Source organism: Monocercomonoides exilis, assembly GCF_001643675.1.
Source record: "Monocercomonoides exilis strain PA203 chromosome Unknown scaffold30-1206723, whole genome shotgun sequence".
NCBI classification, from domain to species: domain Eukaryota; phylum Preaxostyla; order Oxymonadida; family Polymastigidae; genus Monocercomonoides; species Monocercomonoides exilis.
Genome location: NW_027150575.1, coordinates 271586 through 286371, shown reverse-complemented (window position 1 = coordinate 286371; position 14786 = coordinate 271586). Strand labels below are relative to the sequence as shown.

The 14786-nt window shown below is 35.0% G+C and overlaps 1 protein-coding gene across 1 annotated transcript; it reads left to right on the top strand.

Moving 5' to 3' along the window:
- Window positions 1–4154: 4154 nt before the first annotated feature.
- Window positions 4155–5187, top strand: MONOS_12676 (uncharacterized protein; the record flags this gene model as incomplete). Its single annotated transcript, XM_067865313.1, has 3 exons — window positions 4155–4225; window positions 4268–4476; window positions 4970–5187. 3 exons carry the CDS (start codon window positions 4155–4157, stop codon window positions 5185–5187), a joined length of 498 nt encoding a protein of 165 aa, XP_067725083.1.
- Between the last annotated feature and the right edge of the window lie 9599 nt (window positions 5188–14786).

The window sequence follows — 14786 nt, the reverse complement described above, 5'->3', positions numbered from 1 at the left end:
CAATAAATCCGGCATTATCCGGTTCTGCTCGCTGCTTTTTCTTTTCTGACTGAAGCGAGGTCGAAGATTCAGTGGATTGGGCAAATATCCAGTTGTTGCCCTTTTCCCAATCCTGTTCATTTAATCCATAGAAAACTTTGATAATAAACAATGAAAAAATGTTAATAATTTCAAACCACTTCTGCAAGACGGAAGATGTGGTTTTTGAGGCGGGACAATGAAGCCTTGGTTTTTCTTTAATGTTTGTTTCGCGTAAATAAATTTGCCTTCTGTGACATCATATCCATATTCCAGTAAATCGGATAATGATGTGTTTCGAGACAGCGCTTGCAGCATTGTTGTCTGAGTGTGCAACGGAGCGTTGTTGTACACCACAGACAAGTCTTCAAGCAGCTTAATGTGATATTCTGTTTCAAAAAAAATAAATAATAAACAAATATAAATGAAAAAAATAATCGAGAGTCAAAATGACATTTTTTAACTCAATACATAAATATTAAGAACCAAACCATTCAAAGACCTCAGTAAATCGTTAATTACTGAAGATGATTGCCTGTAAGTGTTAAACAAATAGGCAAGCAATGAATCCACGTCATATCCACCGATGAGTTCAATTTATTTCTAAAAAATTTTTTATAGTGAATTAAGAGTTGACTGAGGTTTCCAAAAAGACATTTTTGTGAAATATTTTTTTAATTATGGAATTTTCAATATGAAAAAATCAACAAAATTCCGTAGTCATTCATTGTTTTTTTTTATAATTTTTTTGAATTTTTTTTCTTTCTCACTATTTTATATTATAAGAAGATACATAGTTAGCCAAAAAGCTCATAAATAAAATCACAAAATAAAAAAAAATAAATACAAAAAATTTGATTATCAACAAAATTTAATATTTAACTGATTTTCTTTTCTTTATTTTTAAATAAATATTGAGTTGTTTGATTTCAGCAAAAATATGTTTTTTCAAGAAAAAATATTATGAGAGATAAAAGATTAGAAAAACTTTTGATTTTTTAATTTTAATTCAATTGACAAAATTGCAAATATATGTTTGGATGACTGATTAATATATTTGAAAGTTATTGAAAAAATATATTTTTTTCACAGAAACAATGTCGTAAATAATTCTTTAATAATTGGATAATTCGTTCAAAATCAAATGTGAAATTTTTTTTTTAAACAATAATGATGAAACATTTTTTGTTCAATTTATAATCTTTTGGTAAACCACTCGAGATAATTTATTCTTTTTAAATTTTGAAGATTAAAAAAAGTGAAAAAAAATTATTCATTTTCAAAACTTTTATTAATAAAATTGAAAAAATTTCTCTCAACATAAGCAGAAAAACAATATTATATATTACAAAATAATGACAGAATGTTAAATTTTTGTGCAAATAACAAATGATAAACAATCGTCTCATAACGCTAAAGTCAGACAATTTTTTGTTAAATAAAATAATTATGGATATGATCATAAGGTAAAAATATTTTTTAGGTACAGATATCGCATAAAATACCGGACAAGATCGATATCTCAATAACCGCAAGAAGAAAAATTCTGATAATTTTCCTCAATATACATCTCATCAACACAAATTCATTTGATATGCAAAACTTTCAAAACAGCTTCGTTTGTGCTCAGAAAAAATTAATGATTGATATCAGGGAGAAATAGGATTTTGAGTTTCCCCCAAATTTCGATTGTATTTTTTTCCGAGCACAAATGAAGCAATTTTGAAATTCTCGTATGTCTAATGAGTTTGTCTTAATGAGATATATTTTGAGGAAAATTGACAGAATTATTCCTCTTGCAGTTATTGTGAAATCGATCTTGTCCGGTATTTTGTGCGATGTCCGGTATTTTATGCGATATCTGTATCCCACGAGGGTCACACCTTGGGTGGCATTTTTTTTGCACGAATCGATTTGTTGTTATGAGGGTGTGTGAAATATATCAAAAAAAGGGGTACCAAGGTGTGACCTCTTTTTCGAAAAATGTATCTCAAATTTTCAGATCAAAAATCTGTGAATTTTTTTCACTTTTTTGTTCTTTCAAGAACGAGAAAATGTATATTTTCTATTTGTGTTCATACGCTTCATAATTATCAAAACAACATTATTCATTAAAAATGATTTAAAAAAATGTGTGTTTTGAACTCTTTTCAATGAGAAAAAATTCCATAACTTTATTTCAAAATGTTCTTTCAACAATTTTTCTCCACATTGGCGTTGCATCGAGGTTTGTTTTTTGTTATTTTATGATAAAAACACATGTTTTAAAACAAATCTTTCTTCTAGATAATCAATATGTGTTCTTTCTTTGTTTTAATTGAAAATATTTGTATGATGGCTGTGGAAACGAAGCTGTTTGGCAAAAAACAGTCGAAGAACAGTTTGGTCTTTTTTGGTTTTCTTTATATGAATATCTGCTTATTAACATTTTTTGTGTTTCTTTCAGGGCAATAGGCGGAAAAGAATGAAAATGAATAAAAGCGGGATATCTCGTTGTGCAGGGTGGCTATCGAGTTGGGAGAGAGAATTCATATGGAAAGTGCCCAGGGTGAAGGGATTGGGAAGGGAATTGGAGATGATATTTTCAGACGAGAAACAATGATGTTTTTCAATGAGAAAGATGAAATTGAAGAAAATACATAAGTTTCACATTTTTCAGAAGAAACAGAAATCGATGCATTTAATAGAAAAATGACTTCTGGAAAGGACGATTAGCGAATCAGATGATGAAACACTTGGAAAAAGGAAGGAATAATGAATTTTATGGAAGAAACAGCTGCCTATGGGATAAAATATAGAAAATTGCTTATAGAAATGGTAAAAAGGTTTGTTGTTGTTGTTTTTTTGAAGTGATTATTATTTTTTCATTCAGGTTGCTGAAAGAGTGAAGGATTAGGTGGCTTTGAAGAAGAAAAAGAAAAGTTGGGGAAAAAAAATACAGATAGATGAAATGCGAGATATTTCGAAGATCCCTGGCATTGGGCTTTGGCAAAGAATTAGTTTTTGAGGAAAGATGATTTTTTGTGAAACAAGGGGAATTGAAAGCTTAAGAGATGAAATCAAAAAGAGGAAAAAGGAATTGTCGCATGTTTCTTATTAGCATTAACGAAAGAAAGAAGATGAAGAAGAATTAATGATGAATTTTGTGAACACTGTAACAAGAAGAACATGAGAAATAGAAGAAAAATATTAGAAATAACGTTTCATTGAATTTCTTTATTAATTTTAATTTTCATTCATCTACAAAATTCTCGATCTTCAATAACCTCATAAATGCACTTCTCCTTTTTCTTCAAATGAGACAAATCCATTTTTCAGATCTTCTCCTTCTTCCTTATTTTCCTCTTCCTCTTCCTCGTCCTCTTCTTCTTCTTCCAAATCCACCACCGACTCTCGGTCAGAAGCGATGAGCGTGATGCAAGCGGCGCTGGAGATGAGCTTCGATTCGACTTTTCGTTTTTCCACAGAATGTTTCGTGAGCGGTGCGGTTGTTGGCGTGTTTGAGGACATCGTGGCAGTGGGAAAGCACGGCATCTTTCAGAACAAGCAGCAGTGAGGAGAAATGGCAGGGAAGCAGACGAGAAGAGCGAGAAAGAGAAAGAGAAAAAAAGAGGGAGATGGAAATGGAGAGGGAGAGGAGGAAGATAGAGGAAGATGAGATAAATATCAAGAGTGTGAAGAAGAAAAGAGTGATTCGGAACACAAAAAGCAAAGATACGAAGAAATGGCAAAACAGAAGATACAAAAAGATGAAGGATGAATTAAGCAAGCTGCAAAAAGAAGAATTTGACTGGAGCGAATCGAACTTCTTCAGAGAGCAGGTGATCAAAGACACTGTGGAAAATAGGCTTAATGATGAATGAGAACAAAATACAGAAAAGAAGGCGAAGCAAAAGGAACACAAACAGAATTCGTCACAAGCGCAGGACATAGATACAAGAAATCATCGGAATACACCATCATTATCTTCTTCTTTTTCTCCACAAATTTATTCTCACCATCGATCTGCTTATTCGGACTCCTTCTACGAAGCGAGCGAAGATGAGAAAGACGAAGAAAACAACGAAGCAAACGACTTTACAGATGACTCAGATTATCCATAACATGCTAGGCAATCAGCAGAACGAGATGTTCGAATGGATTTTGGCTCATCCTGCGTCTTCAGAGCGAATCAAGTGCGACATGCGCTGATGATGCAGCCGAGTGAGTTTGCAATATACAACTTTGTGGTATGTGCTTCGTAAATTAGATATGTTCCGTATGGAGAGGAAGAGGAAGAGGAAGAGAAGGAGAAAGATGAAGAGAAAGAAGAGGGAAACAAAGGGAAAACACAAAAAGGACTGACTTATCGAACTCCGAAGGGAATGCAAGGGATGAGAATGAAGAAAGAGCAAAGAGCGCCTTTTGGTTACAAAATCGACCACAAAAGAGGAACATCAACATCATCATCACTTGCAAGTTTCGATAAATTTAACACAAATAAATGCGAAAAATCTTCTTCCTCCTCCTCTTCTTCTTCTTCCAGCCAAATAATCTCCACATCTTGTTCTCCACACACATATTTCACCACAAATGACTGGGCGCGTCTGCTCTCTTCATTCAGCAACCATCCCAAACGATTCTATCACATCATAAACATTTTTGAAAGAGCTGTTTTTTCAATAAGGAGAATACATCAACAATTGATGGAAGAGATTCTGAAATGTCTTCATAAAACGAAAACGTTGAAGAAGAAGAGAACAAAGAATTAGAATCATCTCAAAATCTCAAAAAACATTCACACAAATCTCAAAATCATACTTCTTCTTCTTCTTCTAATTCTCTTTCTTCTCCTCCTCATTATGGAGACCATTGTCTTTATCTGATCAACCGACTTGCGTATGTGATGAGTGTGCGGGCGCTGCATCTGGTTGAGTGGCAAAACTTAACACGTTTTTTGCACTGGAAAAAGAGTTGGTGAGATGTGAACTTGTGGAGAATAACTTTGAGCAGGCAGATTTGGAGCAGGAGAAGGAGAATGCAGCGTGGAGGAATAGAACGCGCTTTGAAGAAGGAGATTCAGAAGAAGAAGAAGAAGAAGAGAAAGAAGAGAAAGAAGAGAAAAAGAAAAAGGAAGAAGGAATTGCTTTTACAACTGCTTCTTCTTCTTCTTCTTCTTGTAACAGCTAGATTGATCCAGCGACTCTATCAGAAGAATTCAGCAACTTTCAGCCAATACAGGGATGGTGAGTGAATATTCTTCAGAAGATACCTTTCAATCAAAAGAACTTCAAAAGAAGGAAGAGCGAATATGATGAAAACAATGCTTACATAAATTAAATTGCTTCAACCATTGATCAGTCAAGACACCTCAAATTCCCGTTTTCTGGCTCATCCTGAAGCTCTTCTGCTCACCCACTTGTTCACCAACTTCCATCAAATCAATCCTGTTTTTATTCTTTTTGTTCGTTGCCTAACTCTTCCCTCGATCTCTGATATCTTCCATCCATTATCCATCAAAGACGACTCAGAAAACAAACAGTATTCTTTCACTGTGCAATACCGCATCATATATCTGAAGAATGCAGAATCGATTATGCCAATCAGACTGGGGCTGGAGAAGATGCTGCGTGCTATTAACACTCACCTGCATGTTGTCTTTCACAACGCATGTGACAACAACAACAAAAACAAAAACAGAGAAAAATACAAAAGCCAATCTAATTCGATTTCAACTTTTTTTTCTTCATTCCCTTTCCCTCTCTCTAATTTTTTTTCTTCTTCCATATCCCATTCCATTATATCATCATCTCTGATGCATTATCCAATTTGTGTTGTAAATTTCGACTGAATTTGAAGCAATGTGTTATTTTACGTTCAGATCTTCCCATTTGCTGTTTAATCGATCAAATGAAGAACAGATGAATTTGCAGATGAAGATGAATGATCAAGAAAATACTCCGAGAAAATGAGAGAAATAGAAAGAGTAGGAGAAATGAATGAAGAAGATGAGAAAATGAAATATGATTAAATTGAAGAAGAAAGAATCACCACATATGATGATTACGAGAACACTAAACGAACGATCAGGAAAAATCACACCAAATATGATAAAAAAAGAAGAAGTTTAAGCGACAACATCAACAACATTTTTCAAACGGCAGTACAATTTCCTATAAAAATTTCAGAAGTTATTATCAACCGCGAGTTTTATTGGCATCTGCTAGCGCTGTTTATTATTCGTTCGCTCCTCCGCCTACACAGTTATTTCAAGCTGAAAATAGGTGCAACTGGAGAAAATATAAAGGAAAATATTTCATTTCTTTTTGAGAACAGAAAGAAAAACAGCTTAAAAGTAGATAAAGCGAGGCGAATGAAAGACGGAAACAAATGACTGTAACGGAGACATTTTAGTTATATTAATGCATAAAGTGACAAAAAAGGTAACTTTGTGCAAATTTCCAACTTCGATTTTACTCAGCTTCCAGAAACTCATTTTCCCTCTTCTGCTATTCTCAACTGCAACTCCGTATTCATTCCCAGGCGCAGAATAAACAGCAACCTTCCCATTCTTCTTCTTCTTCTCTTTTCTCTGCTTTTCCACTTGGTTTGCTTTCTTCCCATTCTGCATGTCTTCATCCACACAGAAGAAGGGCTGGCTTTCAGATGAAGAGTTCTGTTGAGCCAGAGGCAAAAGGGAAAGATGAACCTTATTTTTTAATAATCACAAGAATTCTGATTCATTTTGTTGAGTGCTCAGATCGAAATGGACAGAAAGTGGAGAAAATGAAGAGGTGAAATGATGATTTAAAAGATGAAGGTGGTCTAGGAAATGAGGGAGATTGAGGTGAATTGCCATCAATGCAGATGAAAGGAGGTTATAAAAGGAATTTAGAAAAGAAATTAACAAAGAACTTGAAAAAGTCAGAAAAGGAAATGAAGAAGAGAGTGAAAGTGAAAGAGAAGGAAGAAGATGCTGAGAAGGATACGCAAACACGAAAACCTCAGAATCTTTAGAAGGACCCATGGATGACCAAATTTATTCGTCAAAATCTGAACAATTTGAAGGAGCGGCTGCTGAAAGAACGGAGCAGCAAGAATTTGTATCTTCTTTTATATCATCTTCCTTCTGATCGTCATCACGGCCAGTTGATTGTGGGGCAACTGAATGTTGCTATGTCCAAATATCTTGCTCTTTTGCTACCTCTTCTTCGGATGGGGAAAAAGAAGCAGTAGATGAAACATGTTCAAATGCAACTTCGATCACTTTCATTACAAAACCTCCTTTAACTGCCGCCAATCTTCTTCGCCGTCTTCGACGTCTTCTTCTTCTTCTTCTTCTTCTTCTTCTTCTTCTTCTTATTCTTCTATTTCATCTTCTTTGTGTGCATAAACATCATATAACACCACTTTTTCATCATCATCTCTTTCTTCATATGATTGGATTTCTTCTTTTATTTTTTTCTCATCTTTATATGGGATGATTATTGAAAGATAGAAGAAGAGTATTTCTGAAGAAAAAAAAAACAGTTGAAAATGAGAAGAAGATTGAAAAGTCAATGAAGAGAATAAAGATGAAGAGATAGAAGAATTCGTTTAGACAGGATATGATAAATGGAAATTGGTAAGTGAAAATTGCTGAGGTTTTAAAAAATAAGGAAGTTAAATGGAAATGGGGAGAAGTTGGAGGAGAAGAAGATGATGAACCAGAACAGGAAACAATGTGGCAGGAAAGAATACGTTGAATATCTGAATCATTTTATCTGTTGCTTCTTTTTCATGAGCGTTATGGAGCACAGATACGAAGAATGTGGAAGTGCGCTGAGATATGATACCGTTGAGGGAACGTTCGCGGTTGAGAAGCCACGAGGAGGTGCGGAAGAGCATGCCATCACCTCTCCAGGGAAAGGCAATAATGAGAGAACAGCGAGAAGGAGGTGAAGTTTTAGCAAGCGGATTAATTATTAGGGAAGACGGGGCTATTGGTGAACTTACAGCAGTTGATACAAGCAAGTGTTTCTGCGGAGACTATGTTCTGCTGTTCTTCTTTTGTAATGAATCAGAAAGGCTATTCATTCACAGACACTTTCTTATGAATCAGATGCAGTGTCCAATGGATCCTTGTGGCAGCTGCAGAGCGAATCTATTTATTGAGCATGTCACGAGTACAGCTATAGATCAATGGATAAACGCGACTGCACTCCCAAATGATGTAGAAGTTCCGTTCTGGAGTATGGTGCAGTAAGAGATACACTGGAGCCATGTTGATGTTTCAGCCGTATATGTTGCTGATAAGGTTTCCAATCAAGATGGTAGTTAAGACGGAGTGCATCAAGCTGAAGTGACTTTCGGATATTTTTATTCCAAAAAGATAAATAAGAACAATTTTACCGCTTTCAATTGCGATATACGTTGATATAAGATGCTGTGCTGAACTGTTGGATTCATCATCAAAAGCGAATTCGATTGAAGCAGCGTTTTGTGTAGAGATGTTGACGTTGGGGAGAAAGACGCAGGAATTAGTAAGAGCACGAAGATCGGATTGGAAGAGGCTGAGATATCCTCTTCAAGCACAAAGAAGTATGTGGTTGAGGTGAAGATATTTGTCGGAAGGAGAAAGGAGAGAAAAGGTCACAGCAAGAGATACGACGAGGAAGGAGAAGAGGGAAGAGCGAGCGAAGGAGTATGAATAATGGGAAAAGATGTGCTAGCAAATGAGGATGCAGCTTGTGAGATATGACATCAGAGAGTTGGCGAAGGATAAATGAGCAGGAACAAGACTTAAAGAGACAGATATGATTCAAATGGTGGAAATACAAAATAAACTTTTGATATGGAGGATATCTGCGGAGGTGGGGACCAGGGGGCAAGCGGGGAGCCGCAATGGTGCGCAGAGGAGCAGGTATCTTGATTGACAAATATATGGTTGGTGCGGAAGAAGGTGATGAAGGGGAGGAGGTCGACATCGAGGTCGGGGTCTGTGTGGGAGAAGTAAAACTCGCAGATTGACGTGTTTCAAGCGAAAGAATGCTGAGTGAAGCCGAAGGAAAAGAGGGACTCGTTGATTTGGGCGGGGATGGAGGAGCATCGGAGAAAGAGGTCCTTTCCCATGAACACATGATTCAAGACGAAGCAGAAGTTGAAAATGCCTTCGGACAAGAGCAGCAACGATTTCTCGCAGTTGAGGAACACCATTGCAACTCCGCCCTCAGAAGACTCTTCGCTCACATAACTGGTGAACACATAAACCTCAGAAGCTCAGTCAAAGGCACATCACCTTTCTAAATTAACACAAGAGCTGCTCGGTTGGATGAGTGCACAATGTTGGCATTATTGGAGGAGTGAAAAACGATTATTGTTCTTTGATCTGGAGCAGCCAAGCCAGCCAGAGAAGCGGAGCTATCCAGAGCAGATGGGCAGATAGCCACGAGGGAATTGCTAGGGAGCCAAGAGGTTGAGACTGAGAGGAATTCAAGTTTAGCTGAAGTGGATGCAGAAACGGATATGATAATGATGAAGAGGCGAGGGAGTAGTTTTCGAGAGACGTACGCTCTTCTGCAACATCAACCATTGCATTCGCAAAGCTTTTTTGTTAAGCCCGTATGGAAAAGGAGCGTCGCGACAAAACGATAGGAGCATCAGGTGTGGATATCTGGATGAAGGATAAGAGACGAGGTAGAAATATGGAGAATCAACGGAAAAACGAAAGCAGGAAAATAAAATGAAGATGTTCGTGTGATAGAAGCTTTTTTAGTGTAAAAAACAAAAATTTACATATTTCTATTCAATTTTTATTATTTTCTTTATAATTTTTCAATATCTTTGTTTGATCAATTTAGAAGAATAACTAATTTAAAGAATTTTTTGTTTCTTAACAAAAATAAACAGCAAACCGTTGTATATCTGATAAATATCTTTTTCAACTATTGAATTTTTCGATGTTAATTTTTGAAAATTGTTCATTTTCAATAAATGTTTAAAGATCTTCAATATCAATAAGAAATTTTCTTTGCAACAACATCATAAAACTAATTACTTTATAAGAAATTGATAAATTACGTATAGTTGTAATTATTATCATGTTTTACAAACCAGTGAACTTTTGTTTTTTTCTGTTAATCAAATTTTCGAAATTTTTTGAATAATTTTTTAAGTTTTTTCTTATTTTTGTAATAAAAACAATTGGAAACAAATTAAAATCAACCAAAGATTTATAATATATATATAATTTATCACCATATTTGCGTGATCATCACTTTCTTTTTTCTTTTCAACCACACCCTTAATGAAAAAATATTTTGATCAAACTTCGTAAATTTTTATGATATCAAAAAAAATCACACACTTTAATAAACCCCAGTGTTTTGGAATCTATATGTTCTTCAAAAAACTTCTTATCCAATAAATTTGTTTTCGAATAACAAGTGATAATGTTTATAAGCAATGGACAGATATCGCATAAAATTCCGGACATCGCACAAAATACCGGACAAGATCGATTTCACAATAACTGCAAGAGGAATAATTCTGTCAATTTTCCTCAAAATACACCTCATCAACACAAATTCATTTGATATGCAAAACTTTCAAAATAGCTTCATTTGTGCTCAGAAAAAAATATGCATCGAAATCTCGAAAAAACTCAAAATCCTATTTCTCCCTGATATCAATCATTAATTTTTTCTGAGCACAAACGAAGCTGTTTTGAAAGTTTTGCATATCAAATGAATTTGTGTTGATGAGATGTATATTGAGGAAAATTATCAGAATTTTTCTTCTTGCGGTTATTGAGATATCGATCTTGTCCGGTATTTTTTGCGAAGTCCGGTATTTTATGAGATATCTGTATTATCAAATTGATGGGAAATTGTTTTCGTCATAATTTTTTTCGATGTGTTGATTTTTCTGAGATTGGAAGTCTTTAACTAAAAGTGCTCCAATTTTTTTTTTTTAAAATTAAATTCTGAAAAGCAAAATAAGATAATGGAAAAAACAGAAAAATATTGATTTTATTTTTACAATTGTTTCATCTTTCGAAAAGCTTCCAGAATTCTTAAAAATTTATTTTTTTCGAAAAATTACCGATGTTTGATTAAGACTCGAATTTTAAAAAGGTGGAAAATTCTTCCATATTTGTGTTTCTTTCAATTTTCACTGTATTATTTTACAAAATGTTCTGGCTAAAAAAATAACTCCACTTCATGGTAATATAATCGAAAAATGAAAAAATGAGTGAAGAAATGAACACAAAAATAAATAACATGATTATTCCTGTTCAATAAAGAAAAAGTCTTTTCCACACTTTCTCTCTCTTTTTCTTTCTCATCCTTTTTGTTCACTAATGAACACCCTTTCCATATTCTTCCAACCATTCGGTCCTCTCTATCACTCTCACGCAATATAAACACCAACATGCAACATACATACAGCTGATTGATGCAATCTTGAGACTTCTGTCGAGTGAAGCAATCTCCATCCAATGAACAGTCTTCCAAAGAAGAAGAAGAAGAAATTGATTATGACAAGAAACGAAGAAAACACAACAAAGAAGGAGCAAATTGGTAGAGATGAAACAGCCATCGGAAAAGTTGAATGTTCAGAAGAGGAAGATCACTCAAGAACTGTTTCATCAACAGAAGAGAATGAAGTGAACTGCCTCATCTGCTGGAACATGCAGAACAGAATGTTGGCCATCAAACGCAGCTGATTTCATATGAAGAAATAAGGGAACGAAGACAATTGAGTGGAAGATAAAAGAAGCATCTTCAAATGAAGACGAGGAAAATGAGGTTTGAGCAGTTGAATAAGAATCGCTGAAACACAAATATCTTCTTTCCATCTCATGTTAAATGAAAATCAGTTGATTATTCAGAGTTCATCTTCTTTTCATTGCATTCCTCTTCAATCATCCACTTCATTTGATGTATTTCCATCAATCTCTCTCTTTTCACCTTCTTCTCTTCTTCTCTTCTCTTCTCTCTCGAACATCACCACATATCTCGCATTTCGAATGAACAATGTCACCATTCTTTCATTTGTCTGCCTTTTCTCTTTCAATCTTTCTCTTGTGCTGAAATAGCCCTTTATATTCTGCCTCTGATCAGACCAAACAGACACAAAAACGAAGACAACAGAACAATCAGCGAAGAGTCGGGCTCACAATCGAAGAATGAAGGCCTTTCCTGTAAGAAAGAAGAAGAAGAAGAAGGAAATGAAGAAGATGAGATGATGATGTTGGTGTGGAATAGGAATAGAAATGTATTTTTTCTGAGTGCATTGTTGTTGTCTGGCTGATAGAGACATGCAAATAAGTGTTGCTTATCATTCTCTTTTTCAATTCACTTTTTCTTTCTTCTTCATCTCTCTCATCTCTTCTCATCTTTTTCTTCTTTCTTCATCAAAATTCCCCGTTTGGGCTGATCTTCTTGAGCGTTTGCAGGAATGGCTAATACAAATGTTTTCTTCTTCTTTTCTCTCAAAGCTGATTTCGAAGAATTCTGTGTCTTCTCATTTAAATATCTCAGTCTTTGCTGCTTTGAAAGGTGGAGAATGTTTCATGAAAGACACCTCATCCTTTCTTTCTTTCTTTCTTCTTCGTCCTCATCCGGAACAGCTTCAATTGCATGATTGACAAATATTGCACTTTTAATCCTTTGAACGATGCACCTTTTTCTCTGCCTTTCTCCCTCTCCCTTTTCACTCTATTTGTGCCTCATTTAATCTCCACTTTTTCTCTTCATCTTTCCTTCTTTCTTTTCCTCGACGTCATTCCGTTTTCTTCTTGTCAAGTTCTTCTTTCGTTGCCTTCGCTTCATTTCTTCTCTCTCTCTCTCTCTCTCTCTCTCTCTCTCTCTCTCTCTCTCCAAAAGCATGACTCTCTCCCAGAATTGTTCGGTTCTCGCTCTCTCTTCTCTTTCTTCTTCTTTTATTCTGCTTTTCTTGTTTACATCATTTTTCATTATGTTCCGGTTCATCTCCTCATCTCCTCATCTTCCCTCCTTCCTCTTTCCCTTTTCGAAATGCTCCAATTTTTGATTCCAATTCAAATTTTCTAGAATTCTTTCAAACTTCATTCAATTCTGTACACTTCTCCAGAATAGCGAATCTTACCATCAAAGCATCAAAATGGCTGGTTCCATCAAACAATTCTTGAAAGTGATGAAGAAGAACGATGAATCACTTGAAAAAACTGAATGTGCTCTGAATGTGAATGCCCAGCCAGATTATCAGCTCCAAAGAAAGAGTTTCTTCTTCCAAACGCTCTCAACAAATGAGCCAAGCAAACTGCTTTTTCTCTCTTTCAAGCTCATGTTAAGCATTGTTTGGCTATGCAGCATGCATAACAGATGGCGGAAGACACGAATATCACGCTGAATGCAATCCAAACGAGATTAATTTCCAAACTTCTGAATCTTTTGAAAAAGGATAAAATGGCTTCTTTCCATGGCATTCCTGTTCATGACCAATCTGTATTCATTCAAAGAACATCTTAAAAGAAAAATGAACAAAACAAAAAAAGTCAAACCATCTTTTTGGCCTTGAAATATTTTCCTATTTCCAATGGATTAGTAATTATCAGCCCAGCTGGCTTTTTTGCTCTCCAAAATTGCCTTTCACCACATAAAAAAACAGACAACCAGACAACAAATGGTTGGCAAAGAACATCATCGAAAGCAGAAAATCCTTTATGAAACCGATAATGATGCAACTGAAAGATTATATTATCAAAATGATAAAGTAATGAACTCCTTTTCAAAGACTTATTCAACGCCATGTTTTTGCTGATGGCATTTCTGCAGGATTCGTGCAAAAGGCAAATGCGATTGTTGTTGAGGCCTGCTGAGTGCTTCATTCTGCTCGCTTCCTCCATTCTTCGAACCCCCAATTCCCTTTCCTTTTCCACGAAACCAATCTCCCGATAAAAAATCACACAAAACAAGTCCCACTCAAACGATATGCCAAGTGAAACATATTTCCCTCGAAATGAACAAGTGGTTCAATTCAATCTTTCTGACATTCTGCTCGCTTTTTCTGCATCTTGCTTGAGTTATTTTTCATTCAAAATATAGCAGCCGATGTTGCACCATATGTTTTGCAATATATAACCAAGTTCATATTTCATGTAATTTTCCCCCACAAATTCACTTCTCGCAAGCAATCGATGCAACAGCCACTCACTCCTCCATTTGAAGGTTAAATCCCTGTTCTTCTGCAGTGCTATAACTTGCAAGGATTCATCTGAGGCCGCAGGTCTTAGCACTCAAATACGCTCAGGCTGCTGCAAATCACCAATAAAAAATCATCTGATATAAAATTAGAGGTTAGCCACCCTTATTTATTAAATCAAAAAGGAGAATATTTTTTTCTCTGATTTGCTTGTTTTGAGGCAAAAGTCATTGATGGAAAAAGAGGTTTGGAATCCTGTGTTAATGAACATTTGATTTATTGTTTTTAATTCTTTTGATGCGAATTTCACGCAACAAATTGGAAAAACGAATTTATTTGTTATTTTTGGTTTCATTTTGCATTTGCACAGACAACTTCAAAATTTCAAATTTTACAGAGTTTGCAATATTTTTATAAGTGATGAATGGTTGAATGAACAAATGATGTATTTTTATTTATTTTATAATTTTCAATTTTTTTCAGAGAAACTCTCTCAACTGATGAATTCTGCTGAATCCGAGCAGAAACAAACAATCATTGAAATAAATGAAATGATTGATAGAATGAATAAAAAAGAGTTGAGTTCTATTTTCAATGTTGAAATATTTAACAAAATTCGAAAA